The sequence below is a fragment of the Peromyscus leucopus genome, chromosome 4 (assembly GCF_004664715.2).
Source record: "Peromyscus leucopus breed LL Stock chromosome 4, UCI_PerLeu_2.1, whole genome shotgun sequence".
Lineage (NCBI taxonomy): Eukaryota > Metazoa > Chordata > Mammalia > Rodentia > Cricetidae > Peromyscus > Peromyscus leucopus.
In genome coordinates this window covers 101319909-101338649 of record NC_051066.1, presented here as the reverse complement: position 1 = coordinate 101338649, position 18741 = coordinate 101319909, and the positions used below count along the sequence as shown (strand labels likewise).

The 18741-nt window shown below is 43.7% G+C and overlaps 1 protein-coding gene across 2 annotated transcripts in view; it reads left to right on the top strand.

Annotated features, from left to right (window-relative positions):
* Positions 1 to 18741, top strand: part of Fbn1 (fibrillin 1) — a 209795-nt gene that overhangs the window by 170280 nt on the left and 20774 nt on the right. For both annotated transcript variants that reach the window (XM_028858264.2, XM_028858265.2), the window contains 11 exons: positions 1801 to 1923; positions 5048 to 5173; positions 6484 to 6600; positions 7966 to 8094; positions 9006 to 9125; positions 10906 to 11031; positions 14408 to 14557; positions 14920 to 14985; positions 15215 to 15331; positions 17047 to 17166; positions 18589 to 18711. In XM_028858264.2, the coding sequence (XP_028714097.1) occupies positions 1801 to 1923; positions 5048 to 5173; positions 6484 to 6600; positions 7966 to 8094; positions 9006 to 9125; positions 10906 to 11031; positions 14408 to 14557; positions 14920 to 14985; positions 15215 to 15331; positions 17047 to 17166; positions 18589 to 18711 (1317 nt within the window). The remainder of the gene's footprint in view (positions 1 to 1800; positions 1924 to 5047; positions 5174 to 6483; positions 6601 to 7965; positions 8095 to 9005; positions 9126 to 10905; positions 11032 to 14407; positions 14558 to 14919; positions 14986 to 15214; positions 15332 to 17046; positions 17167 to 18588; positions 18712 to 18741) is intronic.

Sequence of the window (18741 nt, the reverse complement as noted above, 5' to 3'; positions counted from 1 at the left end):
TGAGGGTTCCCAGGAACCATCAAGAATCGGGTTACTGCAGAGAAAGCTGATGTAGGAAGAATAGGGAACAGCAGATCTTATCATGCTAATGGTGGCTGTCCTCTTCTTGGCTGTTCCCTTCCTTTCTGGTATGAATCTAAGGCTGCCTGCCACTTTTTCCTTGTGTTTTCTCTTATCTCCATTTAGAGGCCCATTGGATAGTTATCCAAATACCCCTTTGCCACTACTATTTGCCAAAAGTGCTGCCCTTGGCCAGGACACATAGGCAAGGCCACCCATGAGCAAAAAGTCAACCCAGACCTTGCAACATACGCGAGATAGAAACCCTGCAGCTGGGCCAGGGCAAGACCCCTTGTTGTCAGGGAAGACCCTGCATGCTCCACCCACTGGCTCTGCCTAGAAAGGTGTCAAGACACAGTCCCATTCAGAGAACATTCAGAAGATTGGGTGTTCCGATTTGGGGTTCCCATTTCACAAATTCTTCATCTCCGAGGTGAGTGTTTAAATGCGCTCAGCAGCTTCCCACCACATTCTTAGCCTTCAAAATAAATCAGAAAATGAGGGTTGATTTCATGCATGTCTTAGCCATTCTGAAACTGGAATGGATTCCAGGAATGTTTCTGGGGGACTTCCATATTTATACTTTCCACAAGGAAGTGCATGAGCAGATGTCAGGCTCGCATGTCACAGAAGCGCCTGCCTGTCACACCACTTGGCTTCCATGGCGTGGTTGAGTCTGTGTTCCCTTACAGTTTACAATCAGAGCAAAACTGGTGGGTCAGACAGCTGTGTCCATCCTGACACTGACACTGCCCCCTCAGACAGACATTCGTACTCCTGGAAGCTCCCCCCAGTGGTGGTCAGGTTTTCCCATCATAAAAGCACAGGCCTGAGAGACATCCGGATGTATTTCTGTTGTGGCTTTTCCTGGGGAGGTCTGAACAGACATCTCTTCACTCAAGGTAGGGCACTGACAGCACACCAAAGAAGAGAACTAAGTTTACCAAGTTATGCACAGGAGCGTGGATGAGGAAGGATTCCAAACAGGAGCATGGATGGCCATAGGCAGCTACATCACTGAAAAGCCTACCCTCCCCCACCATGGAGGACAGTTCATGCAAGCTGATTGCTAAAAGGCTCACAGGCAGCTTGGCTGCCCTCAGCCAGGCTCCTCTTCCCGGGCACTGTTTCTGCCTTTCTCCCTTGGGACTTAACTCTCTTCGAAGTTTTGTTCCCTTCCTGGGTTGTTATATCTCACCTCCTAGGGATTAGGGTCCATCACTGGTAATGGACTTGCTGGCGATGGAAACTAATCTATAGTGACATGGATATCTACCATGGTTTTATAGTGATGCACATCTACTAGGATTGTGTCATAGTTTCTCAGCCCTAAGGTGTCTCTGTGTTTTACATACCTGCCCCCACCCCCACCCCAGTCTAAGCCCTGGAAACCACTAATCTCTTTCCTAGTCCCATAGTTTTACCTTTTCCAGAAATTCAAATAGTTGGAATCCGAACAGTATTCAGCCTTTTCATCTGGCTTCTTTCACTTTTAAATCCACATGTGAATGTCTTCCATGTCTTCTGGTAGAATACTGGCTGATATTTTAACCATCTCAGTATATCACAATGCATTTATAATGCATTCACCCACCAAAGGGTATCCTGCTTGCTTGCAAGTTTTCGCCATTATGAATGAATCTGCTATAAATTTCCCTTGCTGAGCCAAAATAAGATATATGTCACTAACTCAACACCAGACTCTGTTCTCCCTCGAATTAAACTCTCTGCTGCTTCCAGATATCGATGAGTGTCAGAACGGCCCCGTGTGCCAGCGCAATGCTGAGTGCGTCAATACCGCAGGCAGTTACCGCTGTGACTGTAAGCCAGGCTATCGCCTCACCTCCACAGGTCAATGCAACGGTAAGTAGCATCTGCTCAGAGCCTGCCGCCATCTCTGTTCTGATACCTGATCTTCCTCAGCAATTATAAAACTAAGGAATAGAAGTCAAGGTTTAGGTTGATAAACCCAAAGTAGCTAAAGAGAGAGAGAAAAAAAAAAAACAGGAGAATTGTTGGAATATGTAAACTTAGCTTTATAAATGAGATATTTGCAAAAGAAAACAGAGGTCATTTATATAATCGATGGCCTATATCCCTACCCCACCCAGACATTCCCACCTCCCCACATATATAAAATCAGTGTTCATGACCAAATTATTACTATTATTATTATATTTGCTTCTACATAATCTCCCTCAGGCTGGGGAGGTTTTCACCACCTCCATTTATGCTAGAAGGCTGCACTCCCTTGAGTTGGAGCAGATCTTCCTGTATAAACAGATTTCACATACACACACACACACACACACACACACACACACACACACCACTACCACACACCCTTGTCTTTCCAAACATCTCACTGACAAAAAAATCTCTCCCTGAAGGCAGCATACACCGACAGTCTCATCAGCTCCCCATTACCTACAGTAAACCGGTGGTTTGGAAAGTGGACTGACAACCTTTGTCAGGATGTGGTATAAGTAAGAAGGGAGTGTGTCGTCAACTTCCATAGGTGGTAAACTCAGTCAACATTTGATGATACCCATAGCTAGCCACATGACAATGCAGACCCTCGTGTTTCAGCTCAGAGGCAAACCAGTATTTCAGCCTGGTCTTCATGTAAGCTTCAGCATGGTTACAATCGTTGCACTTTTAAGGTCAGGAAGAATGTGTCACCCTGCTCAGGGCTCTCTTCCAAGTGGGTTTCCTGGGGTTTTGTGCATTTGTGAATGAAACAGCTCGGGGGAGACCATGGTCAGGTTTTCCTTGGCTCTCCTGGCCAGCCGTGATTAAGTGGTAGGAAGTGTGCTGCTCTCTGAAGGGTGTTTTCCATTGTTTAATGAGACCTTGGTGGGAAGAGGGTGTAGGGACAGAACAAAAAAATCACTTCGTGAATCAAGATTTGTTTTGTTGGGTTTAAAGGAGCATGTGCGAGTCGTCAGCATTCCCTCAATGGAGCTGAGGTTATCCATAAAGTAAACATACAGAACAGGAAAAGTGCGGCTCTTGCTGATAGGAAGCACAATACCCCGGTGCCTTTGACTCTAGCTCTACTTCCCTGCATTTTACTTTTAATTTATATTTCTTTGGAGCTGGCTGAAGTAAGTCCAGTTAAAATAAAGAGTGGCTGGTCATACTGAGTGTGCCATTTTAGACCATTTACTCTGGCCGTTAAGTTGGGCTATTTATAGACCAACAAAAGTCAACCAGCTAGAGCCTACTACAGCGTAAGCCCTTTGTGTTTTCTTACTGAATGTTCACATAGACTGCATCTGGGACTATCAGGATAAACGTGGGTGAGCCGTTTATATAGCCCACAATTCAGCTTCCCTCAGTTATTGGAGCCCATGTGTTTTGTAACTCTTCGGCTTTGAGGGTGGAAGATTTCATTCTAGAAACATCTCCATTTCCATCTCACTTTTGTTCTTTATTTTTGAGATAGGATCTTACTGTTTAGCTCAGGCTGGTCTCAGGTTCACAATCCCCCTGTCTCAGCTCCTGAGCACTGAGATTACAGTTGCTGCCTATCATGCCAGGCCACCATCCTGCTTTCAAACATTTTTAAGCACTGCCTTATCCTGGTAGTTTTCAGGCATAATGCAAAGCATTCTCTTCTGCCTCTATTTAAAATAAAAATAACATGCTCTGAGATTTTAATTTGAATTCATAGGCACATTGTTTCAAATTCCAAGTCACACTGGCCCTAGCTGTGATTAGAGGGGGGTGCTGAGGGGGAGCTCAGGTCACATTCTGACCTCACTAGCAAATCCTACCCCTGTAGAAATGTCTCTCCCAGCTACACCCCCAGCCACTTTCTTCTGATGTTGCTCTTTCTGCTTGGGATCCTGCCCCTACTCCAAAGTTTGGCCAAACCTCCCAAGAAACCTCAGATGTAACCTCCTGGGGATGTAACTTCTGTCTGGCTCTTACAGATTGCTAGTTCTCTAGACCCAGAAAAGGGAGCACCCCACTAGTAGGTTCCCTAAAATGGTAGCTTTTGCTTTATCACCAGAACCTCCAAGTACTCCGTTTTTTTTTTTGTTTGTTTTTTTTTTAAGTCATAAAATGGCATAGAGGAGAGACCTAAGATGAAATATCTGATCCTTACATACTCCCAAATCCAGCAACGCCTGATGGTGACCAGCCTGCCTCAAGGGCAGCTCCCTTTTCTGTTCATGAAAGTGAAAAGCCCCCCCTTTTTTTTTTCCCATCCATTCTTCATCTTAAATATTTTCTCAAATGAGAATAGTGAGATTTGTTAACTGTTTTCTCTATAGGCTAGCTTTAGTTTCTGAGCTGTGTGATCCCAATACCTCCTGCATTTGAGACTTTTAAACAGTGTCTTGGTTGTTCTGTTTGAAGATGGCTGTGAGAAAGATCTCTGCCAGAATCAGCCTTGTTGCTCTGATGTGATGGTGAATGGTGGTTCTGTAGACCCAGGAGATAAGCAGCCTGGATTTGCAACTAAAACCAGGATGTGCTGGAATGAAAACTCTCGAAGGGAGACAAAGCAGGAAGGCTGTGAGCATCTATTCAGTTATGACGTTGTCCCATTTCAGTGACAGCGTAACGTGTTGGACTTCACCATAAATTTTCAAAGGAAGCCCCACAGTGTCCATGATCTTTAGTACCAAAACCTGGAGATATTAATTCCACAATCTGAGATGCTGTTTAGGCACCTTATAAAACACTTCTCCCCATTCTAAGTTGTTGTTCTTTTGTTTTTTTCCTTTTTCAAGATACTTTTGGTAGAGGGAGCTATTTCATTGGTTGACTTGGTACTAAAGTAAGATCTAACCGATTTCAAAGTGAAAATAGACAGAATACTTGTGTCTGCTTCACTACCTCCGTTTCAAGTTAGGATTAACTCTCAGGACACTGCCTGGAAAAAAAGCTGTGCAGTGATTTCATGTCCTCAGTCTCCGTGTAAGAAAACATGCAGGTGTACATAGTGTCCACCTAAGATGCCTTTGATTTACAGATCGGAACGAGTGCCAAGAAATCCCCAACATCTGCAGCCACGGGCAGTGTATCGACACGGTGGGAAGCTTCTACTGCCTCTGTCACACCGGCTTCAAGACAAATGCAGATCAGACCATGTGCTTGGGTGAGTGTGTGCTCACGGTCCATGCTTTTCTTCGGAGCTTATTGAAGGACTCACATCTGAGTGAGTGCAAGATTTAATACCAAGTTGTTTGTTAATTAGTTCTTTTTTTTTTTCAACAAAATAAAGATAAGAGTAGCCATACTGTGACACAGCACTTCATCTTGGGCAATCCGAGCACATTAACCATCTTCCGTGATATTCATTAAGCTGCCAGTGTGTAGAAATCCTCTTCTTGCAGTTTGGGATCAAACTTACGGCCTTAGGCACTCTAGGGGAGCCCTCGATTGCTGAGTCACATTCCCAGCCACAGGAACAATGTTTAACTAACAAATTGAGAACTGTATTGGAACAACAACTTCATTTGAATTAATGTTAACAGTGTGTGGCTTTGGGTAGTATTCATGGAGGGCTCACTTATCAGAGCAGACTCTCTCCATTTGAACTTTCTGGAAACTGCCAATAAAGAATATATCTTAACAAAGAGCTTAGCAAGCCTGGCTATTGGGTGAACACAACAGATCTGCGGTGCCTTCCCAATTCTCAGGGGGCTGGTGAAGTGGCTCACTTCTTTGGATGTGATGCTCAGACCACATTCAAGGCCCTGGGAGCTAGCAATAACTTTTCCATCAGATTCACAAATAATTCCCTTTTTCTACTTCCCCCTTAACATAGTGTGTAAGAAAATGCTAGCTGCTGTAGGGAAATGCAAAAATACTCAAGTTGCCAGAATCGGCTTCACAGTGCACCAAAGAGAAGAGTCATAGGCCAGCAAGGAAGACAAACAGCGCCAGAGCCTCTGAACTGAGCCAGATTGAGTACCACCTCATCCCTTAGCTGAGTTCAGAGGGATGGCTAAGTTATCACTGATGGGGAAAAGGAGACGTGTCCAAAGTGGCGGGTTAGCCTGATGAGTCACAACGTTGGGGTAACTTGGAGTTCCTGAAAGCTGAAGTATGCCAAAGGTGGCAAGAAATGAAGGTCCAGATGCACACAGAAGTTTTTCCATTTTCAAGTGAAAATATTTGCGCAAAGTGGCAAGGGTGGAGAATTTGAGAAGCAAATAGAACAAAATTCCTGTCCAGTTCTCATGTCCTCATCTCGCCTCCTCCCACGTGCCAACCGAGGAAGCACTGGACTGCCAAGGTGTAGGCTCTCACCTCAGCCTCTCCAGGGCACCGATGCCATCAGCCAGAACATTCCAGCCCCCGGGGGAGATTCTGTGTGGCCCCTTCTGCTCTTCAGCAGCAGTGACCACATCATCACTTTTTCCTTTCATCATGGTGTCTCTCTCTGGCTTTTCTCCCTCCTAGACATAAATGAGTGTGAGAGAGACGCCTGTGGGAACGGGACTTGCAGAAACACCATCGGGTCCTTCAACTGCCGCTGCAACCATGGCTTCATACTTTCTCACAACAACGACTGCATAGGTGAGTGTGCTGGAGATGTCATCAAGTCATGCGCCTGCCTGCATTATGACCAGGGTGCGTGTGCCTGCATCATGACCAGGGTGTGCCTGCCTGCATCATGACCAGGGTGCATCTGCCTGCATCATGACCAGGGTGCGTGTGCCTGCATCATGACCAGGGTGTGCCTGCCTGCATCATGACCAGGGTGCATCTGCCTGCATCATGACCAAGGTACAGGCCGCTCTTTAGTGTAAGCAAGCTTCTACCCAACAGTTCAGTTGGTCGCATGACTGTCAAATGTAACGTGTTAATTAAAAGTCATGTTTAGTAACCCTATTGCCTTTATTAAACTGTGTATCAGCTGCTATGTAGCTACTTCGATTTAAGTTAAATTTCAAGATAAACGCTTGAGGCTACAATAGGCAAAAGCAGGTCTCTAAATCACACATTGCGGAAGGGTGTGGATCTCCTTGCCTGGTTGCTTCTCTGCAGCCTCTCTTCAAATCAACAAGGCATTAAGTGTATCACATTCCCTTTATAAGACACGATAGGCATTTTCTCTCAGATGCAGAATCTAGATGTAGCTCTATGCACGCACTATAGAAAACACATATACATAAGACATGAAGCAGAAGGGAGAAGGTTTGGGATGAGGAAGGGGCCGGTGGGAGGGCAGGAAGGGGACTAGGAATGTGCATGAGAGCAAGGTGCAAGGATAATATGCATGAGACCAGCATAATGAAACCCACTGTTTAGACTAAATAATTTAAAGACGGGATGCTAAGGAACAACAGCAACTCAAATACTGTCTAGAGTTAGAGGCTAATTATAAATACTTCTAATTGCAATACTAAAGTATGGCTTCGTCTGAATTATGGGTCTAGTAAATCAGTTTTACCTTTTAAAAATAAAATCTAAAACAAAGAGACCAGAAATAGGGGGACAGAGGGGTTGAGGAAGCATGAAGAAGGCAGAGAGTACACATTAGGAATGAAAGCCAAAGGTCTGGGGGTGGAAGGAGCCTAGGGGGAGCCCTGGTGGGACAGAAAATCCACAAAAACAAATTCTGTTTGAAAATTTCACGTTGAAGCCCAATTCTGCGGATACTAATTACATTTTTTAAATTAAAAAATGCAAAAAGGCAAAAAATATACAAGATCTAGGCAAAACTGCTACAAAATGATCATGCAAATTACCAGCTTTAATATGATAATGCAATCTTTTCATCATATTTGGATGGGTTCCTGCAGCTGGGTCTGCGGCTGAAACCAGACCTTCACTGTAATTTCTTATGTTTGGCTAAGTCCACAGAGGCCACCAAAGTTTAGAATGAGGGCTGGGATTTTGACATTTTCTTTGGAACTTAATGAAGATTTTTTCTTTTAGATGTTGATGAATGTGCAACTGGAAATGGGAACCTTTGCAGAAACGGCCAGTGCGTCAACACGGTGGGGTCCTTCCAGTGCAGGTGCAATGAGGGCTACGAGGTGGCTCCCGACGGCCGGACCTGTGTGGGTGAGTGCAGGGCTCCCTCCGCAAGACCCTGAGAGGGCGAGAGGGGCAGGCCAGTCCCGAGGGGTCAGCTGTCACGTGCAAATAAGGAAAATACTAAATGGCATGGGTGTGTGGTGTGGTATGTGGTGTGTGTGTGCGTGTGAGTGTGCGCGTGTGTGCGTGCGTGCGTGTGTGTGTGTGTGTGTGTGTGTGTGTGTGTGTGTGTGTGTGTAAAACAGAAAAATAAACATAGAATTATGAATAAGGGAGCATTGTTGGGAGAACATGGAGAGGAGTTGGAGGGAGCCTGGGAAGGTGAAAAGTATGCAAATACATTGTACTTGTGAAATCCTCAAATTAAAAAAAAAAAAAAGCAGGAAAATAGTCCCTGAGAAAATGTCCCCAGAGGCCCAACACAGAATCAGGCAGTGTCTGTTCTAATCCTGCTATGGGCAGCTAGAGAAAAAAAAATCACTGTAAGATTACAGTAATCTTACCTGTAAAGACTTTATTTTTTTAATTTTAAAAAATACATACATATATCATTTCCCCTCTTGTTTTAAAATTAGATTATAGTCACAGAAAACATTTTAACTGTTGATTGTTACACATAATAGCTGTGATTCATTATATTTAGCTCAGAATACCTCTCCAGAGGTAAGTTCACAGAATCTTTTAAGTATCTTTTAAAACCCCTTTCACACACTATATTTTTCTTGGAATACTTAGTTTGTGGCAGATAGAATGACATGTGGCTGTATCGCACACTTTGGAAAGCTTTTAAAGCAATTGCTTTCTCCTTGGGAGACTTTTGTGGCCCTTCAGGAGCTGTGTGCTTTCTCTGGTTTGACTCCGGTTCCTTTGACGAGTTTGCGCTGTTTGATGGAAATCATACCAGCAGAAGCCTCTCTCCGGCTTTCTTTTGTCTGCAGATATCAATGAATGTGCTCTGGATCCTGGGAAATGTGCACCTGGAACCTGTCAGAACTTGGATGGCTCCTACCGATGCATTTGCCCGCCTGGGTATAGTCTACAGCAGGACAAATGTGAAGGTAAGGGACTGCTGATTATAAATGAGGAGTATTGGGGCATTGCACTAGAATCGCTGACGTCACAAATATCTGCAATGGCGGTTTCAGTTTGGAATACTTTTATATTTATTTTTTAAAATCTAAGTCAGAGGCTATGACTTATGATCTCATCCTCTGTCGAGACAGGAGCAGCTAGTTCTTGTCCTGATCACTGTGGGTGTGAGTTTTCTCCATGAACAGGCTGCTTTGGTGACCCTGGCTCTTTCCCATTGATGGTGTTCCTGAATTTGGTGATTTTAAGTGGCCATAGTTGACAACTGAAAACAGCTCCCACATCCACTTAAGCTCCTTAGGTTGGGTTTAAGCGGTTGTATAGTTTGTCTGTAATTTCTCCAGTTGTAGATGTAGAATGTGTTTAGGGAATAGATTCTCAGCAGATTTTACAGGGCATTCCATTTCTCTGCTCTCAGCACAGATTCCTTCTCATTAAGTGAAGGATAGTCATTACAGGAACTTCATAAATAAATAAGGTTGTATGGATTCTCAAGAAGTCACATAGTTCACAGCCCTACCTTTAAACAGGTCTGCCAGTGATTACAATGGGTTGGTTTTCTCTACTTTTAATACTGTCAGTGAGAAATTTTATTAAAAATCCAATTTATACCACCTTTCAGTGGTGATATTTTAAGCAAAAACATTTTATTAAAATGAAGTCTAAAAGAGTTGTTGAAATTTTTTTTGAAAAGTGTTTATTTTATATAATGGGTGTAAATACATCTTGGTGTAAGCAGAACTGCACAGATCTGAAGCACAAGAGTTCCATGACCCAAGAGATGTTTAATATATTTGGAAAAAAATTTAACTAAGACAGTACAGCCCACATTTAAGACTAGTCCCTTCCTTCACTATGAATTCTGGCTGAAAATCACAGGAAATGGGTGGGTTTGTTACAGTAGAGTGGTTATGCTTTTCCCAAAAGTAGAACGATCATGTAACTTACTCACTAAACCGAGATAATTTTGAAAGAGAAAGGGGATATGTAATTACACAGTCAGGCCAACGTACACAGGCTAGGAGTCTCTTGGGAAAACTCTTAGGACACATTGATTGCCCAAGCCACTCTGAATTCTCAATGGGTTACCCCTTACAGTGATAGGATATACTTAGTGCTGAAGAAAAGAGCCCTTAATTCATATGTCTCCCTTTCTAGTAGCTCCGTGATGAAGGAATAGCCCTGGTCTATACAAGAAAGGGATTTTCACATCTTCAGAAAAACTATCTTGCAGATCAGAGTCATCTTGGATGGGATTGTGCTTATTTATATGGCTATTAATGTTTTTAAGGCTGCAGCATGGGGTGTTGGGGAAGGCTCCATCAGTGAGTGGAGGGAAATCAGCTTACACTGAGATCAGCCATGGACTTGTGCTGTCCAATGATGAGGCAGGGTGTTGGAGTTCTGACCTCTCTCCCAGGTTAATGTGGTGTGGAGTTGGTGCAACATCTCTGATTGGTTGTGCACACCTCCATGAGTAAGGGATTTGTCATTTCTGTGACTGGCTCTGCACCTCCACAATTAAGGGGTTGGTTATTACAACTCTTAGAAGGTTATTACAGATTCTATTTTACATCAAGATCTGTCCAAAGTACCTTCTAAAAGTCCACTTTAAAATAATATCACAGGCAATCACGTCCCTGTTGGAAGGGTTCTGAAACCACTCAAACACTGAACATGTATGTTTTCAATTTGGTGAGTAATGGGGTCTCCATGACGTTCTGACTCTGACATGTATAACTCTTTTAGATATCGATGAGTGTGTTGAAGAACCCGAAATCTGTGCCCTGGGGACCTGTAGCAACACCGAGGGAAGCTTCAAATGTCTGTGTCCAGAAGGGTTCTCCCTCTCCTCAACTGGAAGAAGGTGCCAAGGTAAATGCCTCTGAAAGCTTCGGACTTTCATTATTCTGTGTTTATTTGTTGTGGTCTTATGTTTTAAACATGGCAAAGCTCTGACTCTTCGTGAACGGGAAGATGTTTCATTCACCCACAGGTCTAATGATTTCCATATGCCCAAAGGTTCATTTTTACTTTTGAGGTTAAAAACTCATCCATCAAGTTTCAGTCGCTTATACAACTTCCCTGGCACTTGCAGCCCTCTCCCTCCTCCGAGCACAGATGCTCACAGGCTTCTTGGCGGGGTGTCCTCAAGAGTCACCGACACCCCAAAACCTGGAGATCAGCTAGAGAAAGCTGCAGTCTACATGAACGTGGGTGCAAACCGAGACCCTCAGACAGAGAAAATGCAAACTAATCACCTGTCCCCAGAGAAAGACGTCCATCTTTACCTCACAGATTCTCTGGGGAAACAGAGTAACATTTGTCAGTGGCAAAAATATTCAAGGGCTTGCCAGATTAGCTTTAAAATAAAAGGGGGAAAAAAAAACTTTAAAGGACTCTGAAAGTAAACACAAAACAATGTTTGGTTAAAACCCAGAAACTTGTTTAGACATTCCTAAACAATGCAATTGTTATTTGGCTCTACTTATACAAACTAGTTCAGTGAATTATAGGGTGGGGAAGGCCCATAAATATTTACATTTAGAATTTCTGTCAGTGTCCATATGTTGCTTTGTGCTTTTATTTGTTTGTTTGTTTTGTGTGTGGGGTTTGCTTCGTGTCACCAAATAATAGGTTTAGAATATAATTTGAAATTCTAAAACAAGGCTTTGGGGTTCTAGGCCTGCCAAGTTTTAGCCCAGAGAAGCCATTTAATGGTGTAGAAATGCAGTTTGCTCACCCAAGACATACCAGTACCCACCCAAGCAATCCTCCTGTGTACACCACCAAGTTTTATTGTCTCTGCATCTCCTGTGAACGCTTGTCATTTTTTTTGTTTGCTTGCTTGTTTGTTTTTCGAGACGGGGTTTCTCCGAGTAGTTTTGGTGCCTATCCTGGAACTCACTCTGTAGACCAGGCTGGCCTTGAACTCACAGAGATCCGCCTGCCTCTGCCTCCCGAGTGCTGGGATTAAAGGCGTGCGCCACCACCCCCAGTGTTGTTGTTATTATTATTCTGTCTGGTTATGGTTTTACTTTTTCACTTGATCATTGCAGAAGTATGAAGGGGAAAGTCGCAAATTCCCCGGTCAATTTGATCTCGTAGTGCACTATCAGAAGACCGTAAGACTTCAGAATGGTGATTGGGGTACAGCTGTATTCCATAGGTAATCTGCCTGTCTGCTACAGGCCAGTCCAGATCCAGCCCGACTCCTGCCCCCTCGTTTGTGTCTTTGGCTTGGCCTGCACTCGGAAAGAAAGCAGTGAGAAGCCAGGTGCGAGTCTGCTGATGTGGCAAGCCAGGGGAAACTCCAAGGCTATTAATTCAATTTGCACTGGCCTGTCACAGGGCAGGCTGACATCGCAGGCAGAACCAGGCCAGCTGCGAGAACCCTGCCACATACTCAGCCAGAACTGAGGAATGCAAGCGGGGACTTTCATAATTCCAAAGAAATCTCAGAGGTCAGAAAAGGCTGTTTGCAGATGGACGGGTAACAGGCATCCCAGTGAGCGCTGGCTGAAGTGTCCTTGCGAGCACAGAGCTGTTTCTCCGTGGAGGGCACCTTTGAGTGATAAACTCACCTCGAGGATCAACACGACGGAAAGAAAGCAAGTCTCCTGCTCAGTGCAGGTTCTGCTAGAACCTGAAAATTCGAAACCGGGATTTTTCTTGTAAGGTGACAATTTTTTCTTGTAAGGAATCAGGCTTCTATTAGCCATAAAGTGAGAAAGTTCCACAGAACAACTGATCGGGGGTTTTGCAGCACCAAATGTCACTGTACTCAGGGAGCAGACCCTGGTGCTCAACGCTGTATTAAAAAGTAAGAGTCTTACCTGCAAGATTCAGGGGAAGGAATCTGTCGTTTTGATGGACCTGGGGACTTCATGCATTTGAGTCTCCGTCTGAATCCAGGATATGTATTTTCTTTTGGTGCAGAGGAGAGTGGTGGAGGAGATAAAACTGGGTGTAGAGTAAGGCCAGCAGTCCAAGGACAGTTGTAGGAAGACGTGGTAAAAACAACATTGTTTATGCAGAACAATGGCCGTGACAAAGAACTGCAAGAATAAAGCACATGAAAAGGGTGTCCCCAAGAAACGAGCACTAGTTGAATCTTGACATTCCTCCACAAAGGAAATACTTGGTGGCAAGCACTGCTGTGAGAGGATGCTTTCCGGGCTGAAAAACGGATGGGAGAGAATGCAGAAATCAGAGGTGGTCAAAACTAAAGAAAAAAAAAGGAATGGTACGAACGGGTGCAGGAGCCTGTCCTCAGACCTGCAGATTTTAGCCACCGTGTACTGAAGGAGGAGCTGTGCAAGGCTCTGGAAGTCAAGTTTGAAGAAGAAGAAGAAGACACATTCCAGACCCCTAGATGAGCTCACTGCTCAGAGCTACTCAGTCTGTTCTGTAAGCACTGGAAAAGTCGGCTTCCAGAGTGATGTCACGCGACATTGGAGCATTTCATAAGAAAGAGCCCTCCTCTTCCCTGGTGTTGCCAGAGCAGTAATGAATATAAAGCAATGCACATATTCTTTGAAAGGAAGGTGACTCTGCCTGCACCCACCCATAACCCTGCCTCCTGCCTTCCTTTTTCTTCTTTCTAGGGCATTGAACACGTTCCGACTGGAAATTTAATTTTGATGGAGCTGTGCGCATGAGTGTCAAGTCTGCAGAAAAGTCCCACTTGAGTTTCGTTTTCACAATCCCATGGGTAGCTACTTCAGCGAATGCTCGCTGGTGGCACAGTTGGCCAGTCCACACACTTAGCACTTCTTCGTTTGTTCTGTGCTATGATGTGGGGTTTTCTTTGGCTCTGGGGTGTATAGGATACGGAATGACGATATGTCTTAGGACTAGGGGGCTAGTCTCCTGACGTAGTCTGCTTGCTGAAAGTTGTATAAAATCCATACCAGAAAAGCCATCGTGCAGGGACTTCTTCATGAGTCATTCTATCTGGGGATGTTCCCGTCCTGAAGTCGTCATTACTGTTAAGACTGACGTGGTTGTAGTATTCATATCAGCTTACTTTGAAGTAGTGGGTAAACCGAGGAATAAGGATAAAACAACATAAATTTGCCCATCCTATCTTACTGTTGGTTCCCTGTGACATTAACAGTCTTGGCTCTTTCGTAATTCCAGTCACTTATGGAATGCAGCTATGGTTAATGAGAGCGTGCATTGACCCGCTGTCATACAATGGAGGTTCAGTAGGAAAGCAACTGAAGTGTGCTGTGGATGTGCGTTGCAGATCTGCGAATGAGCTACTGTTATGCGAAGTTTGAAGGTGGAAAGTGTTCATCACCCAAATCCAGAAACCATTCCAAGCAGGAGTGCTGCTGTGCTTTGAAGGGAGAAGGCTGGGGAGACCCTTGTGAGTTGTGCCCCACTGAGCCAGATGGTGAGTCAAACACCCTTGTTTCTCATTGCGTGATCCCATGTACATAGGACCATGAAATGAATAACAGTGTAAGCCTTTAAGGCAATAGGATCATCAAATTCCAAGTGTAATCAGAATGTCTGTTAGACATATTTTTATCAAAGGAGCCTGGTAATTATTTTCTTTTTTTAATTATGTTGCAAATCAGTCAGATGAAGAATAGGCGCATCATTTGGAGTCTTGGTAATATCTCCTTGTTTCTGGGTGTCCTATTCAATCTCTCAGTGTGTGCAGCATGTGGCCAAACTACACAATGGATGGGGGGTAGGAAGCCTGTTATTGGCCCTGCTCTGCCCACTAATGAGTGCATGTCTCCACCACAGAGGCTTTCCGCCAGATCTGCCCCTTCGGAAGTGGGATCATCGTGGGCCCTGATGACTCAGCGGTTGGTGAGTGCTCCACGCTAGGTCCTCCCTGCCTCTTCTTTGTCCTGCCTCCAGGTCTTATTTCTCCACATCTACCTGGGAGGAGTAATCTCTTCTAGTTGTTGTTAACATCTCTTGGATGATAGCTGTATTGTGATATTAGATATTCACCGAGTGAACAAACCGAACTGACAATAGTTTAAGAAAAATACCTCGTTTTTCACTGTTTTTTTTTTTTCTTCCTCCCCTTAAGATATGGATGAATGCAAAGAGCCTGATGTCTGTAAACATGGACAGTGTATCAACACAGATGGTTCCTATCGCTGCGAGTGTCCCTTCGGTTACATTCTAGAAGGGAATGAATGTGTGGGTAAGTAGTGGCTCATCCTCCTCCTTTGGAATTCTACTATGTAAGAATTGAGCTACTTGGCTTTTACTCTACCAAGGTGGAAGTCTAGTTTTGTTCCTCCGTTAAGGAATTCTTCAATTAGATGGTTAGCTGAACCCTACCCTGTGCTAGGTAGGGAGCTACCGCAGTGAACCAAGCAAGGACAGTCCTTCCTTGCATGGCCCTTGTAGTCTAACTTGGACAGCAGATAATAGACGTGTCCTAAGAGATACTGAAAAGGACAATGGTAAACAGAAGTCTTAGGACAATAAAAAATGCACTGTCAGTGGCCATAATTTATACTTCTGATATGTAGAAATACAAATTTTAAATGCATCTTGCATATTTGGCAATATGAAAGACCACCCACCCCATTCAGTTTCTTGTTTCAGACTTTTCATTAAGATGTCCAAGTATGGCTCCTATATGGACCATTGACTCTTAACTACATTGACTGTAAGCTAGATTCAAGTGTTATAGACAAGGACTCTAAAGCGATGTTGCCGTAATATGGATTAAGTGTGATGTCAACACTGAATGTCTGTCTGTGCAAATTAAAACATACTGTCTTCACATAAGGAGTGGAGGTCTGAAGACTGCCGTGCAGGCTGAGGGCGGGAACCTGAGTGTCGTAGCCACCCTCTCCCACCCTTGACTGTGTCATTGTGCAAATGAAGTCATTTGTTTCACATTATACTGGCAGCTCTAAACTGCAATGACACTGTCGTTCTTTATGAAATCAAAGGAGACACAGTATTCTTGGCCCTAAAGTGTGGTTTAGTAGCAAAACAGAAACAAATTTTATCAGTGTTACCTTTTTGGAATCTTCAGTTTGCTGCTGTGTATGTGCAAAAAGAGCCTCCTTGCCTAGAAGTAACCCTTACCAAGAGCTCACTATTTTCCTGGTCTTCAGATATCTAAAATAGCAGTGCCGTTTCTAAAAATATGGCTCTTCCTTTCCCAAGGGAAAATGTTCTCCCTAAGGCCCGAGTCAGGAATAAGAACAGTGGATGTTCCAGGTGGATGGGATAGAAGACATCTGTATTTTTTAGAGATTTTTTTTTTTTTTTTTTGTAAAATGTGTTCTCTCTCCACAGTTGTTTAGAAAGGTCATGGCCTAAACATATTTTCTTTTTTTTTCCCTAGCCTTTTTTTCTGTCTAATGTAAAACATCTGGTTTTAACAGATTCAACAAAATCTACTTGAATGTTGGTTTTTATCCAGTATATTAATTCTATTTAACCTTAGGTCTCTTATTTTGCGTAAGTTTAGTCTTCTATTTTATATCTGGCGAGACTCCATCGTATGTAAGCCTTCTTGTGCAGTGATGTAATATGGGGACAGTTGGAGATTTTTGTCTTCAAAACAGCAGAAACCCCTGGCTGCATGTAGGAACTTTATTCTAGTCATCAGAGCATCTACTCCCAGTGAAAGATGCACTTCTTCATAAGGCCAGGCTGCAGAAAACCACATTGGGAAATATAAGGGCTAGACATTCAGCTCTCTTATTGTCTCTGCCATTGAGCAAGGGCAACTCCAGGTATGAATCTGTGATCAGAAGGCATGCACACTCCCTCCTGGCAAGAACGGGAGAACTAAGCAAGATGATGCAGATCCAGGAATGAGGACAGAATGAAAAGTGATACCTGAGTCCATTTTGTCTCCACTCATTTTATCTCCACTTGGATCACTTGCAGATACTGATGAATGTTCCGTGGGCAATCCTTGTGGAAATGGGACCTGCAAGAATGTGATCGGAGGTTTTGAGTGTACCTGTGAGGAGGGATTTGAGCCCGGTCCAATGATGACATGTGAAGGCAAGTACCTCCAGTACAGAAGACTTTGTTGCCTATGCTGATCATGGGAACTGTTGCTTGACTATAGTTCTTAATCAAATAGCTTTCATAATTAATTAAGAATCAAGAACATCTGAGCCTAGCATCATTTCTTCTCTGTGTGGCCTCATCTTTGCAGGAAGTATAAAAAAAAATAGTTGGCTATTGACAAAAATACTGTCTATATAGGGTGCTTCCCAGTGTGTCTCTGTTGCTTACATTTCACCACCTTCTGTCTTATTTTTTATCTCCTCTCTTTGTTGCTGTTGTTTCCAAGGGTTTTTTCCTCTTCTTTTGTGTTGTCCTTTTCTCTTTTTAGAAACATCTGCACACAGAGCTAGATAACCACTGATGTCCTGTGGTCGTCTGGAGGCAATCCCAGAGAGAGGTTGCCTAACCCACTGAAGCATCTGAAAATTATTTGTCAGTATGACTGCCTAGAAGGGAGTATGGAAAAGAAGGAAAGGCTAGGGAATGCCAAAGAGTGGTTGGTCCCTAGACAATTTGCCTTAGCACGCTCCCCTCCCCCGGGAAATTGTGAGGAATGCAAACTTTCTGGCCTCATTCTAGATCAGTGAATCACAAACTCTAAAAGTAGGGCCCAGCAGCTGCCCAGAAGACCCATGTGCTCTTCAAGATGAGGGTCACTGGGGTCAGAGAAGAATGGAGGGGAACATTGGTGCTGAAGGGAGCCCTTCCCCAGAGAGGTGTGAGCCTTTAGAAGTTATGAATAAACCGTGACCTGGATATTCAGTCCTCTTCTGCATCCACATCATTGTTCTTGGGAAGAAACATGATTACTGGGGTGGTTTGTTTTCACCCTCTTACTTTTGGAAAATGCATCCTGATATTTCTATACCATGAATTCTAGAAGAGTAATTTTGCCCAGTAAAGGTAAAGCCATTCTTTAATCAGGGCTAGAACCTGGGCATCTGTGTAAACTGCATTTCTTTAAGTATATAATCACCAGAACACTCTGTTTGGGCAGAAGAATCCCTGCTGTCCCATAGAAACCTTTGTTTGGGGAAGGAGAAGTGGCTAAGAGTATTAGAGGACTCAGCTTCTCTTCTGACCATAATTGCTTTAGTTGAAGGAAGCAAAGGTGCTCCATAGTCCATGTACAAAGGAAGAAGCAACTGGTCAACCTGAGCCTTCCAAGTATGCAAGGTGGACCTTTTGTTTCTCATCCATGCAAATTCATAATTGCATCAGGACAATAAGCTTGGGAACGAAACTGAGAGATGCAGACATATAGCCACCATATTTATGCCAGAAATAAAATAATCAACACATTTTTATAACTTTCTGGAAAGGAAGACTTCCAACTTCTAAGAAAAGTACATTTCTCTCTTTCTGTCATTTTTGGTGTCATTGATCAACTATTTTTACTTTCTTTTACTGCAGATATAAATGAATGTGCCCAGAACCCTCTACTCTGTGCCTTCCGGTGTGTAAATACCTATGGGTCCTATGAATGCAAATGCCCTGTTGGATACGTTCTGCGAGAAGACAGGAGGATGTGCAAAGGTGAGGGTCCTGTTAGAGCTCATTCAAGCC